General features: G+C 43.8%; 1 protein-coding gene across 2 annotated transcripts in view; it reads left to right on the top strand.

Annotated features, from left to right (window-relative positions):
- Nucleotides 1-17430, top strand: part of LOC121285910 (oxysterol-binding protein 2-like) — a 195142-nt gene that overhangs the window by 133617 nt on the left and 44095 nt on the right. Inside the window, exons 4-6 of one of the 2 annotated variants that reach the window (XM_041202852.1) lie at nt 3394-3441; nt 14473-14590; nt 15955-16021. In XM_041202852.1, coding sequence (XP_041058786.1) covers nt 3394-3441; nt 14473-14590; nt 15955-16021 — 233 coding nt within the window. The remainder of the gene's footprint in view (nt 1-3393; nt 3442-14472; nt 14591-15954; nt 16022-17430) is intronic. The other variant, XM_041202851.1, reaches the window with a different exon arrangement.

Genomic DNA, 17430 nt, shown 5'->3' with positions numbered 1-17430 from the left:
TCCCGACATCCAATGGCGGGAAATGCAGCCCACCATCGGCACGCTGAGCAGATGATCGCAAACTGGTTTCATGCCATCATGAAGCCAATCATGCCATATTGTCTGCTCACACCAACAAACATGCCTGGCATGGAAAACCCCAGACATTGTCTTTTTTTCTGCCAAGTGTAATAACCATGTCATTTACCTAATGCCTTACAAGCTGAATTACCTCAAAGTGCTTCATGCAGTGAATTTGGTGTTGCCAACCCCACAGGATTGTCCTGGAGTCTCCAGCAATTGAAGATTAATCTCCTGACACTGCCGCAAGCAAACCTGAAGAAAAAGTACTGGGGTTTTTGTTCAACATGTTCTTTGAACACTTGGTTCATTATAAAAATGATTGGCGATGTTGAAGAAAAGGCAGTTTGATCAAAGGCCAAGTATGATCTAATTGCACTAATGAAGCATTTGTTCACTTTCCAATTGGTGTAGGAAGGTGATGTGCCGTGAGCATGGGTTCTGTCAGGTAAGCAAAGGCAGGAGAGGAATATGTCCAACCAGAGTTGGTAAGCGTTGGTTTGAAGGCAGTAACGTTGGTGGGCAGCATCCCACCAATAGTACCGAGACGTATGAGCAGTTAACTAGGGGTGGGACTGAATTCTCCTGTGCAAGCTTAAAAATAGATCGGTCTTCACTTGCCTACTTTGCCTGAGAACAATATAAAGCAAAGCTGCCAGAAGGGGTAACTGGCACCAGCAGCTGATGAAGAAAATTTTGTACACAGTATTGTTGTCTAGTTGCTAAACTATCAGAGGCTCGGGTCAGGAATCATTGCTTTGCCTAGTAAGCCATTAGGGAATCAACACAGACCAGCGTTACTAATAACTCTTTCTAGTTTTCTCCACTTTGTCCTCCCCAATACCCTTTACAGCAGGAGTAAGTGGTTTGTGACCAAGAGGCTTATTTTCCACTGTTTGCTAATTGTAGTAGACACAGGCCTAAAGTAGGAAACCTATCCCTATAAGCACATCTACCTTTTCAGTAAAATTAGTGACTATCAGAAAATCTACCCCCAAGAGTGCTAACCCTGACTGATTTTTGCCCTTCCTGGTTCCGGCAAACTGATATCAGTGATAACCCCACTGCTACCCTGTGTAAGATCAACTAATAGTACAGAGCAGGCTGTAAACGGTGACTTTCCTATACAGCGTAATTCTATACCATTTACTGGTGGGTAGGGCTGGAGGGGGGACTGATGATACCACAGGCGTAGGATGTCAGTTAGTTCCCACCCGCTTTTCCCCACATAGTCTTAGCTATGCTATTGAAGATGGGTATAGGAGCGGACAATGGCCCCTGCATGAAGAGGAGACAGAGGAAGAATCAGCCGCAGGGATGCCCCGCTCTATTTCATAGCGGACGGATACAGAATGCAGTTGGCATAGATGGCTTTTCTGCCACTGGAAAAGGATTGCTGTATGGTGTGGAAGTTTATCGCTTTTGCTCAAAAATGTTGCCTTTCTTAAATGGAGGGCCATCGACCTGAAACGTTAAGTCCGTTTCTCCATCTGCAGAAGCTGCCTGACCTGCTGAGTATCTCCAGCATTTCCTGCGTTGGGGTGGGCGGGGGGGTGGTTTCAGATTTTCAGCATCACACCACTTTGTTTTAAGGAGAAGTATGAATTCTATGCTCTTGAGCAATGCTGTAGGTGTGGTTCAGTACCCCTGACAGCAGCTCTTGGTTTAGCTGATCTGACACGCAGACTGGATGAGGACAATTCGCACATTGAAGTGTCATGGCTCGGCAGAGTCCTGTTGTTGCTCTCAGTGACAACAAGAGTTACATGGTAACGATGTTCATTAGAAAGCATCTGCATGACTCACCTTCTGATTCCTGCAAGGACAGGGATGTCACGGGTGGTATATTGACATTGACGAGCAGCCAGTGCCTGTCCATTGGTATCAGCCTCACGTGATCAGCCACGTCCTTCACTGTGAGCTAACTGTGTAACAGAGAGAAAATTAAGGAATTCGAGAAAAGGCAAGAATCCATTGCCTAAGCTCCAACCCTCAACATGGCACTGATGGGAGTTCCTGGAGGCATTGCAGAGGGTTGAAGAGGCTTAGATGTGTCCCGGTCTTAGTGCACTTTCACCTGCGCTGTTGAAGTAACACTCCAGAGCATTTCCGCCACATCTGTGCTGCTGTTCTCTCATCAGAGGCAGTAGCCACATGTACCTATGGTGCAAGCGGTGAGCAGATTGAGAGAAATGCTCCTATTGATTAGTTAAGTCCACAAACCCAAGGCTCAGGTATAGTTATTCTTCGGGTTATTTGCTGAGTATCATCCACAGCCGATTTTGAGAGAATGGGAGAACGACTATGAGCTTTAGAGAGATAACTCCTTATTTACCAGTTTAATCTGTTTTCCTATCCTGTAGTCACAGCTGACTAGCTGAACTGGTTCAATTTGTATATGGATTCTGTCAGTCTGAGGAGTGGAAGTAAAAAAGAAATTAGCCAAATGTTCCACAGATATCACTGTTTGAGTCATTCCTTATTATTGTTGTTTATCCAAAAAAACTTAATTTTGGGAAGAAAACAAACACGACAAAATTGAAGGAGGTAAGTTGTGACTTTGTTAACATTCGCTATAACTGAAACAATGTCCCACTGTACCATGCCTTTATGTTGTCTACTTGTTCATTTTGGTTGCCCTTCCTAATATCTTTCTCTTTATTTGGTGTCTGTCGGGACATTTTCTTCAATGCTAAAGGTTCTATAAAATATAAGTTGTTATTACAATACCGCTGGTTAATGATTATTGGAAGGAGTAGGTGTTAAAAGGATCCTGATGGATTGCTTGCGATTTTCTGGTCTCCTACTGTGTTGTGTCCCCATGTGCCTCTGACCTGTTCCGGCTGCAAAATCCTGTTTGCCTTCAGGTTGCTGCTTTTTTTTAAAGTAGGTGCAGCTCAATTGGCAGCTCAGTTACCCCTGAGTCAGAAGCTGTGGGTTCAAGTCCCATTTCAGAAGCTTGAGCACATAACCCAGGCTGACTCTCCAGTGCAGTGCTGAGGGAGCCCTGACAGAGGTGTTGTATTTCAGATGCAATGTCTAGCCAAGACTACACCTGCCCTCTTAGGTGGATGTAAAAGATCCCATGGCACTATTTCAAACAAATGCAGGAGAGTTTTTCCTGGTGTCGTGGCCAATGTTTATCCCTTGACCATTGTTATCACATTCCTGCTTGTGAAAGCTTGCCGTGTGCACATTGGTGGCTGTGTTTCCTATATCCAAACAGTTAACACGCTTAAAAGTACTTAATGGGTTATGAAGCACTTTAGGATGTCTCAAGGTTGTGAAAGATAAGATACAAATGAAAGTATTTCTTTTGTATGCCTTCAAAAGGGAGCTGGACCAGTTCTTGGCTGGGACAGAGATCGCACCATATTAAAGGTAGGTGGATTAACAGTTAATGTACAAATAGCTAGGGTGATTTCCGGGACTTGTTTTGATTGCCTGGTGGGTGGTGGGGAGTTAGAAAGTGTCTAGTCGTGACGCTGCAGGCATGAGTATTGGGGATGAAGAAGAGCCATACAGTCTCGAAATATTAACTCTGTTTCTCTCTCCACAGATGCTGCCAGACTGGCTGAGCTTTTCCAGCATTTTCTGTAATTTCAGATTTCCAGTGTCGGCAGTATTTTGCTTTTATTTTAAATGAGTACTGGGGAGGCTTGATAGATCAGCCAGTTTTTTCCTCTGTCACTGTTGTAAATTCGTAATTAGTTTCAGCACCGTGTAACACACAAAACTGGAACTGAAGTTGCTCATTCCTTACAGTCTGCAGGGTGGGAAACATTGATTCCCACTTAACACACTATGCGTCAAGATTTATTCGAATATCTGTCATGCTGTAAGCAGAATGTACGGTGACAGCTCTGCTGTGAAGGAAGGAGTCGAGTAATTATGCCAAATTACAGGAGTGTTGAGGCTGTGGCTCATGTATAATTCGTTTCATATCAGTTTAGAAAGCTGGGCATTGTCATGATGAAATATTTGACCAGTCTTTTTGTTTGAAGCTTTGAGCCTTACTCCATTCTTGCCATGTGCAAGTTGATGTATTTTGATACATTTACAGGGTCACATTTTGGCTGTAAATAATCAAAATGCTTTTTGATTAAAATATGATGTTGTTACACTTTGGACCAACAACTAAGTTCTCTCTGAGTTAGACTGCCAGTTTGACACCCCATTAGGGATAGTTTTGTGTAGATCACCTTGCAGCAGTGTTTGACATTGATAATTACTATAAAATACAATTTTTATCCTCCTCTCCATCACCCGGGTTGACACTACTGAAGTTCAGTTCATATCTCTTGAATTGAATTCTAAAATATGCCAGGCATAGAACCTTGTGGTAATTAGTACCATATTATCTCTCGAAATCAGCAATGATGATTCTTAGCAACTTGAATATCTTTGCTACAGATGGTTTGAGGGTGGATTGAGTGCAAAGAAATAGCCTTGTGATTTTTAATGATATGTAAACTCCTTGTTAGATTACTGCCGTTTGATTTCCTGATGACGTAACAGTAGGTGGTTGGTAAATTCTCCACAACAAATAATAACTTTTGTGTTTAATGTATTGTAAAAAGGGCAGACTCCTCTCTGTGTGGTGATACTGTTTGAGAGAAATGACCCACACACGTGCACGCACACACTATCTCATGCCTCTCTCTCTCCATCTCATATCTTGCTCTCTCTCTCCCTCTCTCTCTCTCTCTCTCTCTCTCCCCTGTCTGTCTCTCCCTCCCCCATGTCTCCCTCCCTCTCTCCCCCCGTCCCTCCCTCTCTCCCCCGTCCCTCCCTCTCTCCCCCGTCCCTCCCTCTCTCCCCCCGTCCCTCCCTCTCTCCCCCGTCCCTCCCTCTCTCCCCCGTCCCTCCCTCTCTCCCCCGTCCCTCCCTCTCTCCCCCCGTCTCTCCCTCCCCCCGTCTCTCCCTCCCCCCGTCTCTCTCTCCCCCGTCTCTCTCTCCCCCGTCTCTCTCTCCCCCGTCTCTCTCTCCCCCGTCTCTCTCTCCCCCGTCTCTCTCTCCCCCGTCTCTCTCTCCCCCGTCTCTCTCTCCCCCGTCTCTCTCTCCCCCGTCTCTCTCTCCCCCGTCTCTCTCTCCCCCGTCTCTCTCTCCCCCGTCTCTCTCTCTCCCCCCGTCTCTCTCTCTCCCCCCGTCTCTCTCTCTCCCCCCGTCTCTCTCTCTCCCCCCGTCTCTCTCTCTCCCCCCGTCTCTCTCTCACCCCTGTCTCTCTCTCGCCCCCTGTCTCTCTCTCTCTCTCTCGCCCCTTGTCTTTCTCTCTCGTCTTGTCTCTTTCTCTCTCTTTCCGTCTCCGTGACTCTGTCTCTCTCTCTCTTTTTCTCTCTCTCTCTCTCTCTGCCTCTCATCTTTGTGTATGTCTCTTTCTCCCTCTGTCTATATGTCTGTCTGTCTCTCTCTCTTTCACTTTCTCACACAAGAAATGGTGCATTACACTTCACTGTTTGCATTCTATACTGGCCTCTTGAAGTACAACAACAACACCTTGTTTCTTTGGCATAGTTGAGGAATGTTGACGTAAGTGCTAGTAAATCTTGTGTTTTGTTTTCAACTACGACCTCGTGGAGAACCAATGAGCTGGCCACTACTGTTCAGTATTCTGAATGATATCGGAGCTAAAGGCATTAAATTATGAGGACAGGTTGTATAGACAAAGGCTGTATTTCCTTGAGTTTAGAAGATTAAGGATTGTTCTAATTGAGGTATTTAAGGTGATTAAAGAATATTGTAGAGGAGTTATAGAGAAATAGTCCATAACAAGAGAGCATAGCCTTAAAATTAGAACTGGGCCAATTGGGCCGATTCCAGGAAGCATTTCTTAGTGGAAATCTAGAACTCTGCACATCCTTCCCACCCCAAACAGTTTCTGAAACTAGGTCAATTGAAAATTTAAAACTGAGGTTGTTAGATCTTGTTAGGTCAAGCGATCAAGAGATATGAAGCTTAAGATGAGTGAATGGAGTTGAGATATAGAGCAGCCATGATCTAACTGATTGGCAGAACAAGCTTGAGGGATTGAATGGCCGAATAGCCTACTCCTCTTCCGATGCTCAGAAGGGTAGAATCCTTAAAATTAGTCATTCTGTGACTTTGGAGCCCATTAGGAAGAGATGGGAACATCATTTTCTGCGTTGCACTGCACACACACCTGGCGTGGGGGAGTACTTGCATCAGAAATGCCCCCCCACCTCAACACTCACCCCCCCCCCCCCCCCCCCCCCCCGGCCCCCAACAGGTTGGGGCTGGATTTAATGGGTATGTACTACTACACATGAGAAGCAAAAATGGGTGACAGACACAAACTGTGAATGATATTGGAAGGATAAAATTGGAAGTGACCAAGGAGTCTTAACATGTCCATAACGCAGAGCAGCAGTCAACAAAGCATTACCTGTTTTTGAAGAGCCTGACTGTGAAAGAAGGAGGAGCCTAAATGGTGATCAGCAACTTACTTTCTAGAAAATCCTTGGGTGTCTCTTTGCTTGTGAGCAAGAGTATGGATCCACTGAGGCAGGTGATCAAACTTTGTCAATGGTATTTGACAGTCAGTTGAAAATGTCCTTGTTGGCATAAAGATTGAAGGTGGACAGTGAAATGTTGCAGAAGGACCTTCCCCCTCCTCTGGGAATACTGTGCTTTAAATGACTCGAAGACATCTGATTCCACATCTTGCCTACAGGAGGTTGCCAATACATGTCTGGAATACAGAGTAACTCATCATCATTCAGGATGGAGGCAGAAGCTTTGGGTTGTGACAGCAAAACATTTTCAGTGTTACACAGACCGTCTCTAATATACTTGAAAATGCACAATCCAAAATCTGATCCAAGAGTTACAAACCAATAGACATATTGCACGATTGAGATTTTACTGAACTATTATGAAATAGTATAAGATTATCAAAGCTTTATTTTATTAATTACATGTTAATTATTGATGGGAAAATTTATTAGCCTGTCATATGTTTATATTATTTTCAGGAGCATCATATCATTATAGAGGGTAATTTTGTTTTGGTATAAAATATATGACATCAGTTCAACCATCCCTGTACACTTTTGCCAGTTTTCATTTCCATTGTCCTGAATCACACCAAAAAAATTACAATTACCCTCTTAGTTGTCTTATTACATAATATATCCAGTACAGGTCGAATATCGTTTATCTGTACATCCAAAAATGGAACTTTTTTTGAACAGCTATGCAGTTAATTTGATTGTTAACAAAGCAATGTAATATGTTAGGTGTAATAAGTGTTAACAAATAAGAAATAGGGTGTGTGAGAGTTGGCAAATGGAGAAAAAACCTAATAGTTGTAGACTAAAGCTAACCGGGAGATCCGAAAACTGAAAATATCTGAAAACTGAAACACAATCAGTCCCAAGGATAAAGGATACTCAACTTGTAGCATCATTTTTGAGAATATGTGCTATAATTTGAATGATGTGCTGTCCCATGAATGTTCTGTAAATCTACTACTGAGGTAAAGATATGTCTCTTGAAGTCCACAGGAATTAATTGTCATTATGTAAGCAGATGGTGGGGTCAGTCAGAGTTTAATTATTATTTAGTAATGGAAGTTTGTTGGCTGGAAATTTCTTGAAAACTTCAGACTGCAGATCAGAAGTGAGGTTGAAATGGTTAGATAGTATTTTTAATTGCTGGTCACTGTCTCAGGCTGAACTGGACAGTTCTCAATCTCAGCATCCTATTCTGCCCTGACTTTCCAATCGCATATACTCTTCGTAAACACTGTCCAGTTCCATCCCCTGAACATCACCCACCCTTGCCTCTTATTGCCTTTGTCACCTCCAGATACAGTTACTCTAATGCTCTCCTGGTGGCCTGCTATCATCCACCCTCTGTAAGACTTGATGCCTGTATCTCACACTGTAACACCACCTCATCTTGGCTGACCAATAATGGCCCATGACCCCTCAATAACTCCCTCCATAGCCTAGCCTACCTCTATTTCTATGATCTTGCCACCCCTACAATCCTCACTCCAAGACTTTCCACCCCTCTGACTTGCCTCTTGTGCACATACTGCCTTTCACCCCAGCACTGGCAGCCATGTCACCAGCTGCTCAGGGACTGTGCTTTGAAATTCCCTCCCTAAACCTCACCACATCTCCATCACATAGCAAAACTGAGTGAGACTTGTTGACATAGCAGTTCACAATAGTGAATGTTGATGCAAAAATGTGACCAAAAATTGTGGCAACAGAAAGTATCCGTTGCAGACAGGAATTGAATGCCCTAAGGAAAATGTTATATATAAAACTCATATTTTAATCAGTTCAGTTTGACCCTGATCACTCCAAATAATATTCCCTGGAGCTTAGAAGGCTGAGAGGTGATCTTATTGAAACACCTAAGACCCTGAAAGGGCTTGACGGTGTAGGTGCTGAGAGGCTGTTTCCCTTAGCTGGGGAGCCTGTGAATAGGAGTCGTAGTCTCAGGGTAAGAGTTTGGCCATTTTGGATGGAGATGAGGAAAATTTCTTCACTCAAAGGGTTGTGAATGTTTGAAATTCAGTACTCCAGAGGGCTGTGGATGCTCAGCCACTGAGTGTATTCAACACTATTGATAGATTTTTGGACAAATTGAGGGATGTGGGGATAAGACAGGAAGGTGGAGTTGAGATAAATAAACCGTGACTTTATTGAATAATAGAGCACGAGAGAGGGGCTGCATTGCCTACCCCTAACCCTATTTCATGTGTTCTTATGTTCTCATATCCTTCTTAGCAACATGCTCCAACCTGAGTAGTCTGTAATGTGCTTGATGCTTAATGATCAGTTATCACTGTGAAATGATGATTATATAATGTGTAATAGACAGATTGTGTGTGCGTGTGTGTGTGTGAGAGAGAGACTCACAGTGAAAGTGGTAGAGAGACAGACTCCTTATCACAAATCACAGGCTGAGACAAGCTGTCATTGCTTTGAGTTCTCCTATTCATATGTTTAGTTATTTATCTTAATCCTTCCTTTTATTCATTGCCCTCTTGGTCTGATGGAGTTTGATCACATGTGTGTCTGTGTTGTCTGCACTTCCTCCAGCTGCATGGCTCACTGGAGGAGTCAACAAATGCTCTAGATATAACCTTCCTTCCACCCTTTCATGGCTTGAGGGGGAAACATTTAAGAAATCTCCCACCTTGTAGAGGACTGAATGGAAACTGAGAGTGGAAGTCATGCAACTCCCCAAGAAGTCACTTCCAGGCAGTCTTAACCAATTTGGAGCTTTCTTGTCCCTGAGTCAGATGGTTGTGGGTTCAAGAACTACTCCCTGATTTGAGCACATCATCTAAGCTGGAGCTTCAATGCGATACTGCTGGAGGTGCTGTCTTTTAGATAAGTCTCAAACAAAGGTCTGCTCTTTGAAGAGCAGCATGGGAAGCCCTTTACATTGGAGTGCTGTGAAAGTTTATTCGTCCATATTGGGAAGTGTGTGTTTATAAACATTGGGTAAGGACAGGATGGTTTGGCCACCCTCCAAAGGCATGATCCAATCCATTGCCATTACATGGAAAGTGGCCAATTGGGGTGGCATGGGAAGTGGTGAAAATCAGGTGTCCTCACCCCAACACAAATCCTAGATAATCAAGATATCTTTCCTGGAGGGTCACAATCCCCAGGGCTCCTCAGATGACCCTTACATTCATCAATTTTGTGGCACTAATGTGGGTTGTAGGGGCTGGAGGAGGCTACAGAAAAGAAGGGGCTAGCTTCAAAGTTGAATGCTCACATGCTGGCAATCCCTCGATTCAAGGGTGACGTCTGCTCATGGTTGTGAGTTTCTGCCATGGATCATCGTGTGACTGAACAGGCTAAATCTTGGCCCACATATCTTCGGGCAATGGAAAAGGATGTCCCATGAGGCAGTGGGATCTGGAATGCAGCATTTGCTTCCTTTTCATTCCCTCTCTTCTGTCGCTCTGCCTCAACATTAAAATGCTGTGACTGAAAGTGTGATGCAGCTTGATGAACAAGTTGGCACCATTCTTAACAGTTGGTAGCAAGCTTAATGTCAATGCTGCCGTGCTTCAAGGAGAGCTACAGAGTGACTTTGAAGCCTTTTCTCTGTTTCTCCCATTGAATCCAGAGGATGCAGCAGAGACATTGCTGATGGGATTTCTCTAGCACTCTTATGTGTCACATATAGTCCAGGTCTCACTTCAGTACAGAAGTGTAGTGACGACAACTGCTGTGCACACAAGGATTTGTTTTGACTTGAGGAGGTCTTTATTGTCAAACACTCACTGACATGGTTGTAGAAGGCTGAGCTGGCACAGCTGGTCTGGTGTCAGATCTCCTCATCAATGACCTTTTGAGTGAGATGGCAGCCAAGATAAGTAAAGTGCCTAACATATTCCTGAGTCTCTCCTTCAACATATGTGGGTGGTGCAATATTTGGCTGAGCACATCCTCAAGCTGAGGTTAAAGAGTTTTCCATCTAGACAATATTTAATACTGACACCAGAGGGCAGTTGATATTTGGTGAGGTGAATAGCCACTGCCGAGTAGATTGTAAATAGAATGGGGCCTATCACACAGCCTTGCTTAACACCAGTCTGGATTTTGAAGGCTTCTCGTCAGATTTCCCATTCAAGACAGTTGCAGTCATATCATCATTGAGCAATTTGCAGGATTGTGATGAAGTTTCCTAGATATCCAAATCTTAGGAGCACAATCCACAGAGTCGCAATTTACTGAGTCAAAATCTTTGGTCACGTCAGTAAATACAATGAAGAGTTTCTGTTGTTTTCCTTGGATTTGTCCAGCAACAAAGATCATGTTGGAGGCTCCTCAGAAAGGTCTGAAGCCTCACTGTCGCTGGGAGGATTTGCACAACTAAAGGAAGTAGGTGATTCAGGAGAATGCTTATCAGGATTTTCCCTCTGTTATGATATCCATGGGGAAGCCATAAACCAAAATAACAAAATTTACCAAGTTACTCCCCAATGAAGAAATTGCCAACAAGATTCCACTTCTTGCAACTTTACTTCAACACAAATCAGAACAACACAAATTAGACATGAATTATCAGGCGAATGATACTTCAAATAAATAGGTAAATTTACATCATGGATATAACAAGGATATGTCTTATGCACTCCTTGCAGACATGTGTCACTATGTAGATAACAGGTCCACAATATACTGTTCTTTATTCATGCACGGTGGGTCAGGAGTCCTACCCAACAACAGCTTTCATCTCATTATTACGATTATCATCAACAAGGCACTCTTCTACGAACCCTCTTTCCCTTGCATCATGACAGTCCTAATTCCTTTTCCACCAATCGACCATTAATACACCAGTTCACGGTTTGTCCACTTCTGGTGAAACACCGGAACAATTTCCCCGATCCAATTCAAAGGATTGCACAGCTGTGTGGCCCCAAAAAATCAGGTAGAAAAACGTGCCAAGCTCGTGCAGAAAATTGTGGCTGAACTAATGGAGTTCTTTCATGCCTCCAAGCTGGTATCTCAGCTTTCCAGGTTTTAGACCTTTTTAGCTAGCTCACACAGTGCCTCAAAGAGCTCCTGTCTTTTTTTTGCAGGAGCTTCTTTGTTTGTCTTCTGTGTCTGGTTACATGGCTGTTTTTGTAACTTAACCTCCATTGGTAGCTCATCCAGGTCAAGTGCCGCCAGGACACATGGACCAATATTTCTTATTATACAAGAAAATTGCAATTGATTCTTTTACAATTGATGCAAACTCTTAAAAGGCCTTTTCAAACATTTTTAAAAACAATTACAAATTCCACAGACCTTATAAAGAAATTACGAATTTCCAGGTCAAAGGTCATCACACCTGTTATCAATGAGGAAAATAGCTCAATAGCTTCCACAGCATAATTTATCTTCCTTCTTGAAGATAGCTTCAATTACCTACACCAGAACTGCAATGGTTCAAGAAGGCAGCTTGCCACCACCTTCTCAAGGGCAATTAGGGATGAGCCATAAATGCTGGCCTAGCCAGCACTGCCCACATCCCATGAATGAATTTTAAAAAATTGTTGCACTTCTGAAGCCGGTTGTGGGGGCGGGGTGAGAGGGGGAGGGGAGTTCTTTTTCCTCCCAAATGATGTGTACAAGTGTATGTAAGTATACTTAAATACCAGCTTTGGAGACCTCAACTGGAATACCATCATGCAGTAGCTGCTGATACTCTCCAGGCTATATCCAAGTACCCTGTGGTAGAATCCACGGGTGAGCCGCAATCAATGGAAGAGCTTTTTTTTTGAAAAATACACTTTATTCATAAAATATCTGAATGAACATTACAAAAAATTTCTAAATGGCCATCACAAAAAGTGCAATTATATTCAGCCTTTCCACTTAGATCATGAGGTGCTTCAATACAATCAGTGAATATTACAGACATTTCAACATGGTCATTATAGACAGTCAAACAATGCAATGGAATTCCAGTTATCTACATAGATCATGTTGCACTCTGAGGTGCTTCAATACAATTATGATACATTTAGTTTTCACTGTATACATTCCTTGTGAGTCATACAGCCCGAGGGGTCTGCACAATTCCCAGCCCCTTGGTGCACTATGGCAGAAAGGTCTCAGACAGCGACTTTTCCCATTGCGTCTTTGTGGTGGCTGCCCCAAGCTTTAATGCATCCCTCAGCACGTGGTCCTGGACCTTGAAATGTGCCAGTCTGCAACATTCGGTCAGGGACAACTCTTTGCACTAGAAGACCAACAAGTTTCGGGCAGCCCAAAGGGCGTCTTTCACCAAGTTGATGATCCTCCAGCTGGAGTTGATGTTTGTCTTGGTGTGCGTCCCTTGGAACAGCCCGTAGAGCACAGAATCCTGTGTCACGGAACTGGCTGGGGTGAACCTCAGCAAACACCACTGCGTCTCTCTCCAGATCTTCTTTGCAAAGGCACATTCCACAAGGAGGTGAACAACAGTCTCCTCCCCACCACAGGCACCTCAAGGGCAACATATAGAGGGGATGAGACTCCTCGCATGTAGGAAGGATCTGACAGGGAAAGCCTTTCTTGGCACCAGCCAAGCTACATCTTGGTGCTTGTTGGAAAGTTTTGACAGCCTGCCTGGGGAACCATCCGATAGGATCCACCATCTTCTTTTCCCACAGGGCCATTAGGACATTACATGCTGACCACTGCCTGATGGACTTGTGGTCAAAGGTGTTTCTCTGCATAAATCTTTCCACAGGGGACAGATGGTATGGCATGGTCCAACTACTTGGAGCGTTCCACGGTAGCATGGCCAGACCCATCCTTTGCAACACCTGGGACAGGTAGAACCTCAGCACGGAGTGACACTTGGTGTTTGCGTACCAAGGATCTATGCACAGCTTGATGCAGCCGCACACAAAGGTGGCCATCAGTATGAGGGCGATGTTGGGCACGTTTTTTTCCCCCCTTTATGTAGAGGCTTATTCATTGTGTCCCTGCAAACATGATCCATTTTCGACCTCCAGATAAAGTGAAAGATGGCTCAGGCGATCGCCACCACGCAGGAGTGAGGAATGGGCCAGTCCTGTGCACATACAGCAACAGTAACAGTTTTTTGAATAAGTGTAATGTAGTGAATTACAACAGCCAATTTGCATATAGCAAGCTCCCAAAAAGAGCAATCTGATAATGACCAGTTAACCTGTATTAGTAATGTTGGAAATCATCTGATGTATATAACATACAAATGTATTTATAACTTAATTAAAACAGCATTAACAACATTCCTGTAGATAGTGCTGTGTGGGTGATGTTATATAACTCATTAAGTATAATGAGGTTCTTGTAACGTTATGTGACAACTCAACTTTAATCAGTTGGAACTGCTTTTCATCAGACAGAATGGGTAGCTGTTATGCTAACCAACCTGATGCATTGCCCCTCACATTCAATCCACACCATTAACTTTTATTTGAAGTGACAATCTCCTAATTCCAGCATATGTTCCAGCCCTACTTGTGAACTAATAAGAAATGTCTGCTGTTCCTGATCTGTTGAGATACTAACAGGGCACAAGATTAGGGAAAAAACCACTGCTCACAGCTTGGCAATAAATTGGCACTGCCATTCGGAAAGGCTGTGAGGATGAGCAATGCGGGAGATTGAAATGTCACGCTGATGCAGGGTTTCAGGACCTTTTTGTTTCACTTTGCACAGAGAAAATATACCCAGGGGTATATATAACCAGGGGTTTTGTAGCAGCTGCTCAATTTTACTGCGCAGCAATCGATGGAGCAGTGTGGAGGGAGTTTTAAACTGTTTGCTTCCTGACACTGACATCCCTCACTTTAAGCAGCACACCTGCTTTACAAGGAGAAAGAAAACTGCAGTGTGTGCGTTTACCACCACAATGAAAATGTTCTAATGTAAGTGTATTTAAATGCAGCAAGAGCACGACACGTGAAAGGGGAGACAAGTGATGAAGATGAGGAGACTGAATATTTCGACGCCATGGAGAATGCACCAGAATTCATCACAGTAACCACGGATACCACAAAGCACAGGCAAGTGATCGTATTGGGAAACTGATGGAGTGGGTAGAGTCGGCTAGTGCAAATGAGTGAAGCATTGCACTGTCAAGAGTGAACATGCACAGCAGTGCACACACTCACGTGCAAATGCGCACATGAGCAAACGCCCAGGCACACCCCGATGCACGCGCACGCACCTCCTCGCACACGCACACCATTCCACACACACACAAACATGCCAGAATGAATGCAGACCAATCTCTTTAGTGGTTAGATCACCTCCTAGGGCTGTGTGGTAAGCTTGACACTAAACTCTGCTAAACTCAAGGCTTCCAATGGTATTAAGCTGACATAGGGTAACCAAAGCATCAGGAACAGGATGAGTTGCTCTACTGGGCCCAACATTCTGTTGGATAATGTGCTGTATGCCTGAGGGTCACAGTGGCAATTCTTCTCGACAATCTCATCCCAAGTGGCCCTTCTTCCTGGGTAAACTTAAATAGAGAGTGTCCCTAGGCTATTTGGTCATGGAGGGCATCACAGCCAAAACCAACACTACACCCACCAGTAATCAAACCAAACCCTTCAATATGATTCAAAGCAGAGATGCCAGCTGGTTTTATTCTAAACCCAGAGCCAGTTGGACCAGATACTGCACTGACTCAAATTGGAACTTCTGAACCTTTTGTTCCATGTACCCAGAACTGCCTCAGACAATGCCTTTGTGCACTTGGCCACTTGAGCAGCTTAGTTCTGTTTTGAATCTATTGATGGGTTTTCATTTGAGTAATGGGGGGGACTGCTGCATGATTTAATCATCTTTCAGGGGGGATGTTTTCAACATTCACTTTAAAAGGAAAAGCTTGCATTTATATTAGCACTTTTCACAAGCCCAGAGTGTCCCAAAGCACTTTACAGCCAAAAAAGCACTCTTGAAGTGTAAGCACTCTTGTAATGCAGGAAATGCAGCAGCCAATTTAGGCACAGCAAGATCCCACAAAAAGCAATGAGATACTGACTGGTTGATCTGTTCTTATGGTTGAAATAACCCCATGGGATATTCACCTGAGAGGACAGATGGGGCCTCAGTTTAACGTTGCACCCTCCATACGGCACTTCAGTGTCAGCTGAAGGGCTCAAATCTCTGAAGTGACCCCAGAACCCAACTGATCGAGGAAGGGAACTTGCCACCCCTAACCTGTCTGGTCAATACGTGATTCCAGTTTCACACTATGGTGTCAATTTTTAATGCTTTCAGTGCAACTAGTGATAGGCAGCAAATGTTGCTTTGCCAGCATCACCCACACGCCAAGAACAAAGGCTTTTTAAAGCTCAGCCCTTGTAGAACTGCTGGTGTTTTCATGTTTAGATCTCTCGTCTTTTGTGTTTATGTGCAGGCGTACAGGAAGTAATATCAGCGGAACCAGCAGCGATCAGACTGAAACCTGGAACCTGGAGGACCATGTGAGTAACAGGGTGTCACTTCACTGCAACAGTCCCTGCCAGCCTGAAAACATTACAAGGGAAAACCTTCCAACTTCACGCTTCGGGTGGGAAACTTCGCCAGCTGGGAGCTTATTGAAATGAAAAACTATAAAATCATATTAGCGCATACTTCCAGATTCCCAACATGCATACTGCATCAATGGGGAGGGTTTTAAGCCTCATTCAATTTTACCCTTCGTTGACATTGATAAAAGAGGGCGGTCCTTAGTTGGTTGTGAAACATTAGATGAGGGCAGGTTTGAGCCTTTGGTCAGTGGATCTCTGGCAGATGAATCGTTTAGGGCATGAACTGCATGGAGATTAAAGAACTGCAAATCGGTGAAATTATAAGACTAGTGTCATTCATTGGAATTCTGAATGCCAGGCAAGGGAAATGACCCTGACTGAATGTGGTTCCCTTTACAACAAGAAGATATCATGTAGTTGTAACAAGGTCTTTAGTGCACTGTCAGTTCAACAACTGCTTGCAGAAAACACTCCTCACTGTGACCTTCCCATCATTTATTTTCACTCCATAACCAGGAAGCTCCATGAAGCCACAGGCATGGATTTGGGTAATTTTGTCCTTTTCTTTCTTAACCATTTTTTTCCCCTTTCCCGTACGGGTTTCCCCATTCAATTGTACGGAAACCATTTCCCCATTTGAGATCCCAATGACTAACAGCAGACTTCTCTCATATCAATTTGCACCTTTTTAAAATCTCTATGCATTTCACACCCAGCACACTTCATCCGCTAGAAAGGATGCAGAATTGTTCCAAAATCCTTCTGATTAAGGGGCTTTGAGGTTAGATAGTTCCCATTCATTTTACACCCTGCACGCTGCACAGTGTGAAATCCACAGGGATTTTTTAACTTGAATGTCATCGGTTAGATTGCAGAACCTTTGAGTCTGAGTCCCTGAAGCTGGATCTCTATAATCCAAATGTTTATCAATCGGTACAGTGAGCATAGCTTCAGAATTATGTTACTCCCATTTAAAATTGCACTACAGTAACAGTTACCTTAAATTAATGAAATACAAAATTATGACCTGATTTTCTCTCAATCAAGCTTGTCTTAAAATGTTCTTCCCATTTAAAATGACATCAGTGTATGTCCTAGTCTGTTTGATGTGCTGGTAAATTGAGTGCCATTGTAAAATGTGACACCAGATGTTGCTGTAACCGTTGGTCACAATAAGCACCGAATTTACCAGCACATCAAACAGACAAGGAGATACATGCCTGGGTTTACCAGCAGAGTAATATCAGGGAATGATCAGGGAATGATCAGTAAACTCCCCGGAGCCAGGATATACAGTAACACAAGCCTCAGTGTAACATGTCCTTACTTCTATAGCAGTCATTGTTCCACAGCCCACGTCC

This window comes from Carcharodon carcharias, chromosome 13 (genome assembly GCF_017639515.1).
Source record: "Carcharodon carcharias isolate sCarCar2 chromosome 13, sCarCar2.pri, whole genome shotgun sequence".
NCBI lineage: Eukaryota > Metazoa > Chordata > Chondrichthyes > Lamniformes > Lamnidae > Carcharodon > Carcharodon carcharias.
Note: the sequence above shows the minus strand (reverse complement) of the source record. Positions and strands in the feature narration are given on the sequence as shown.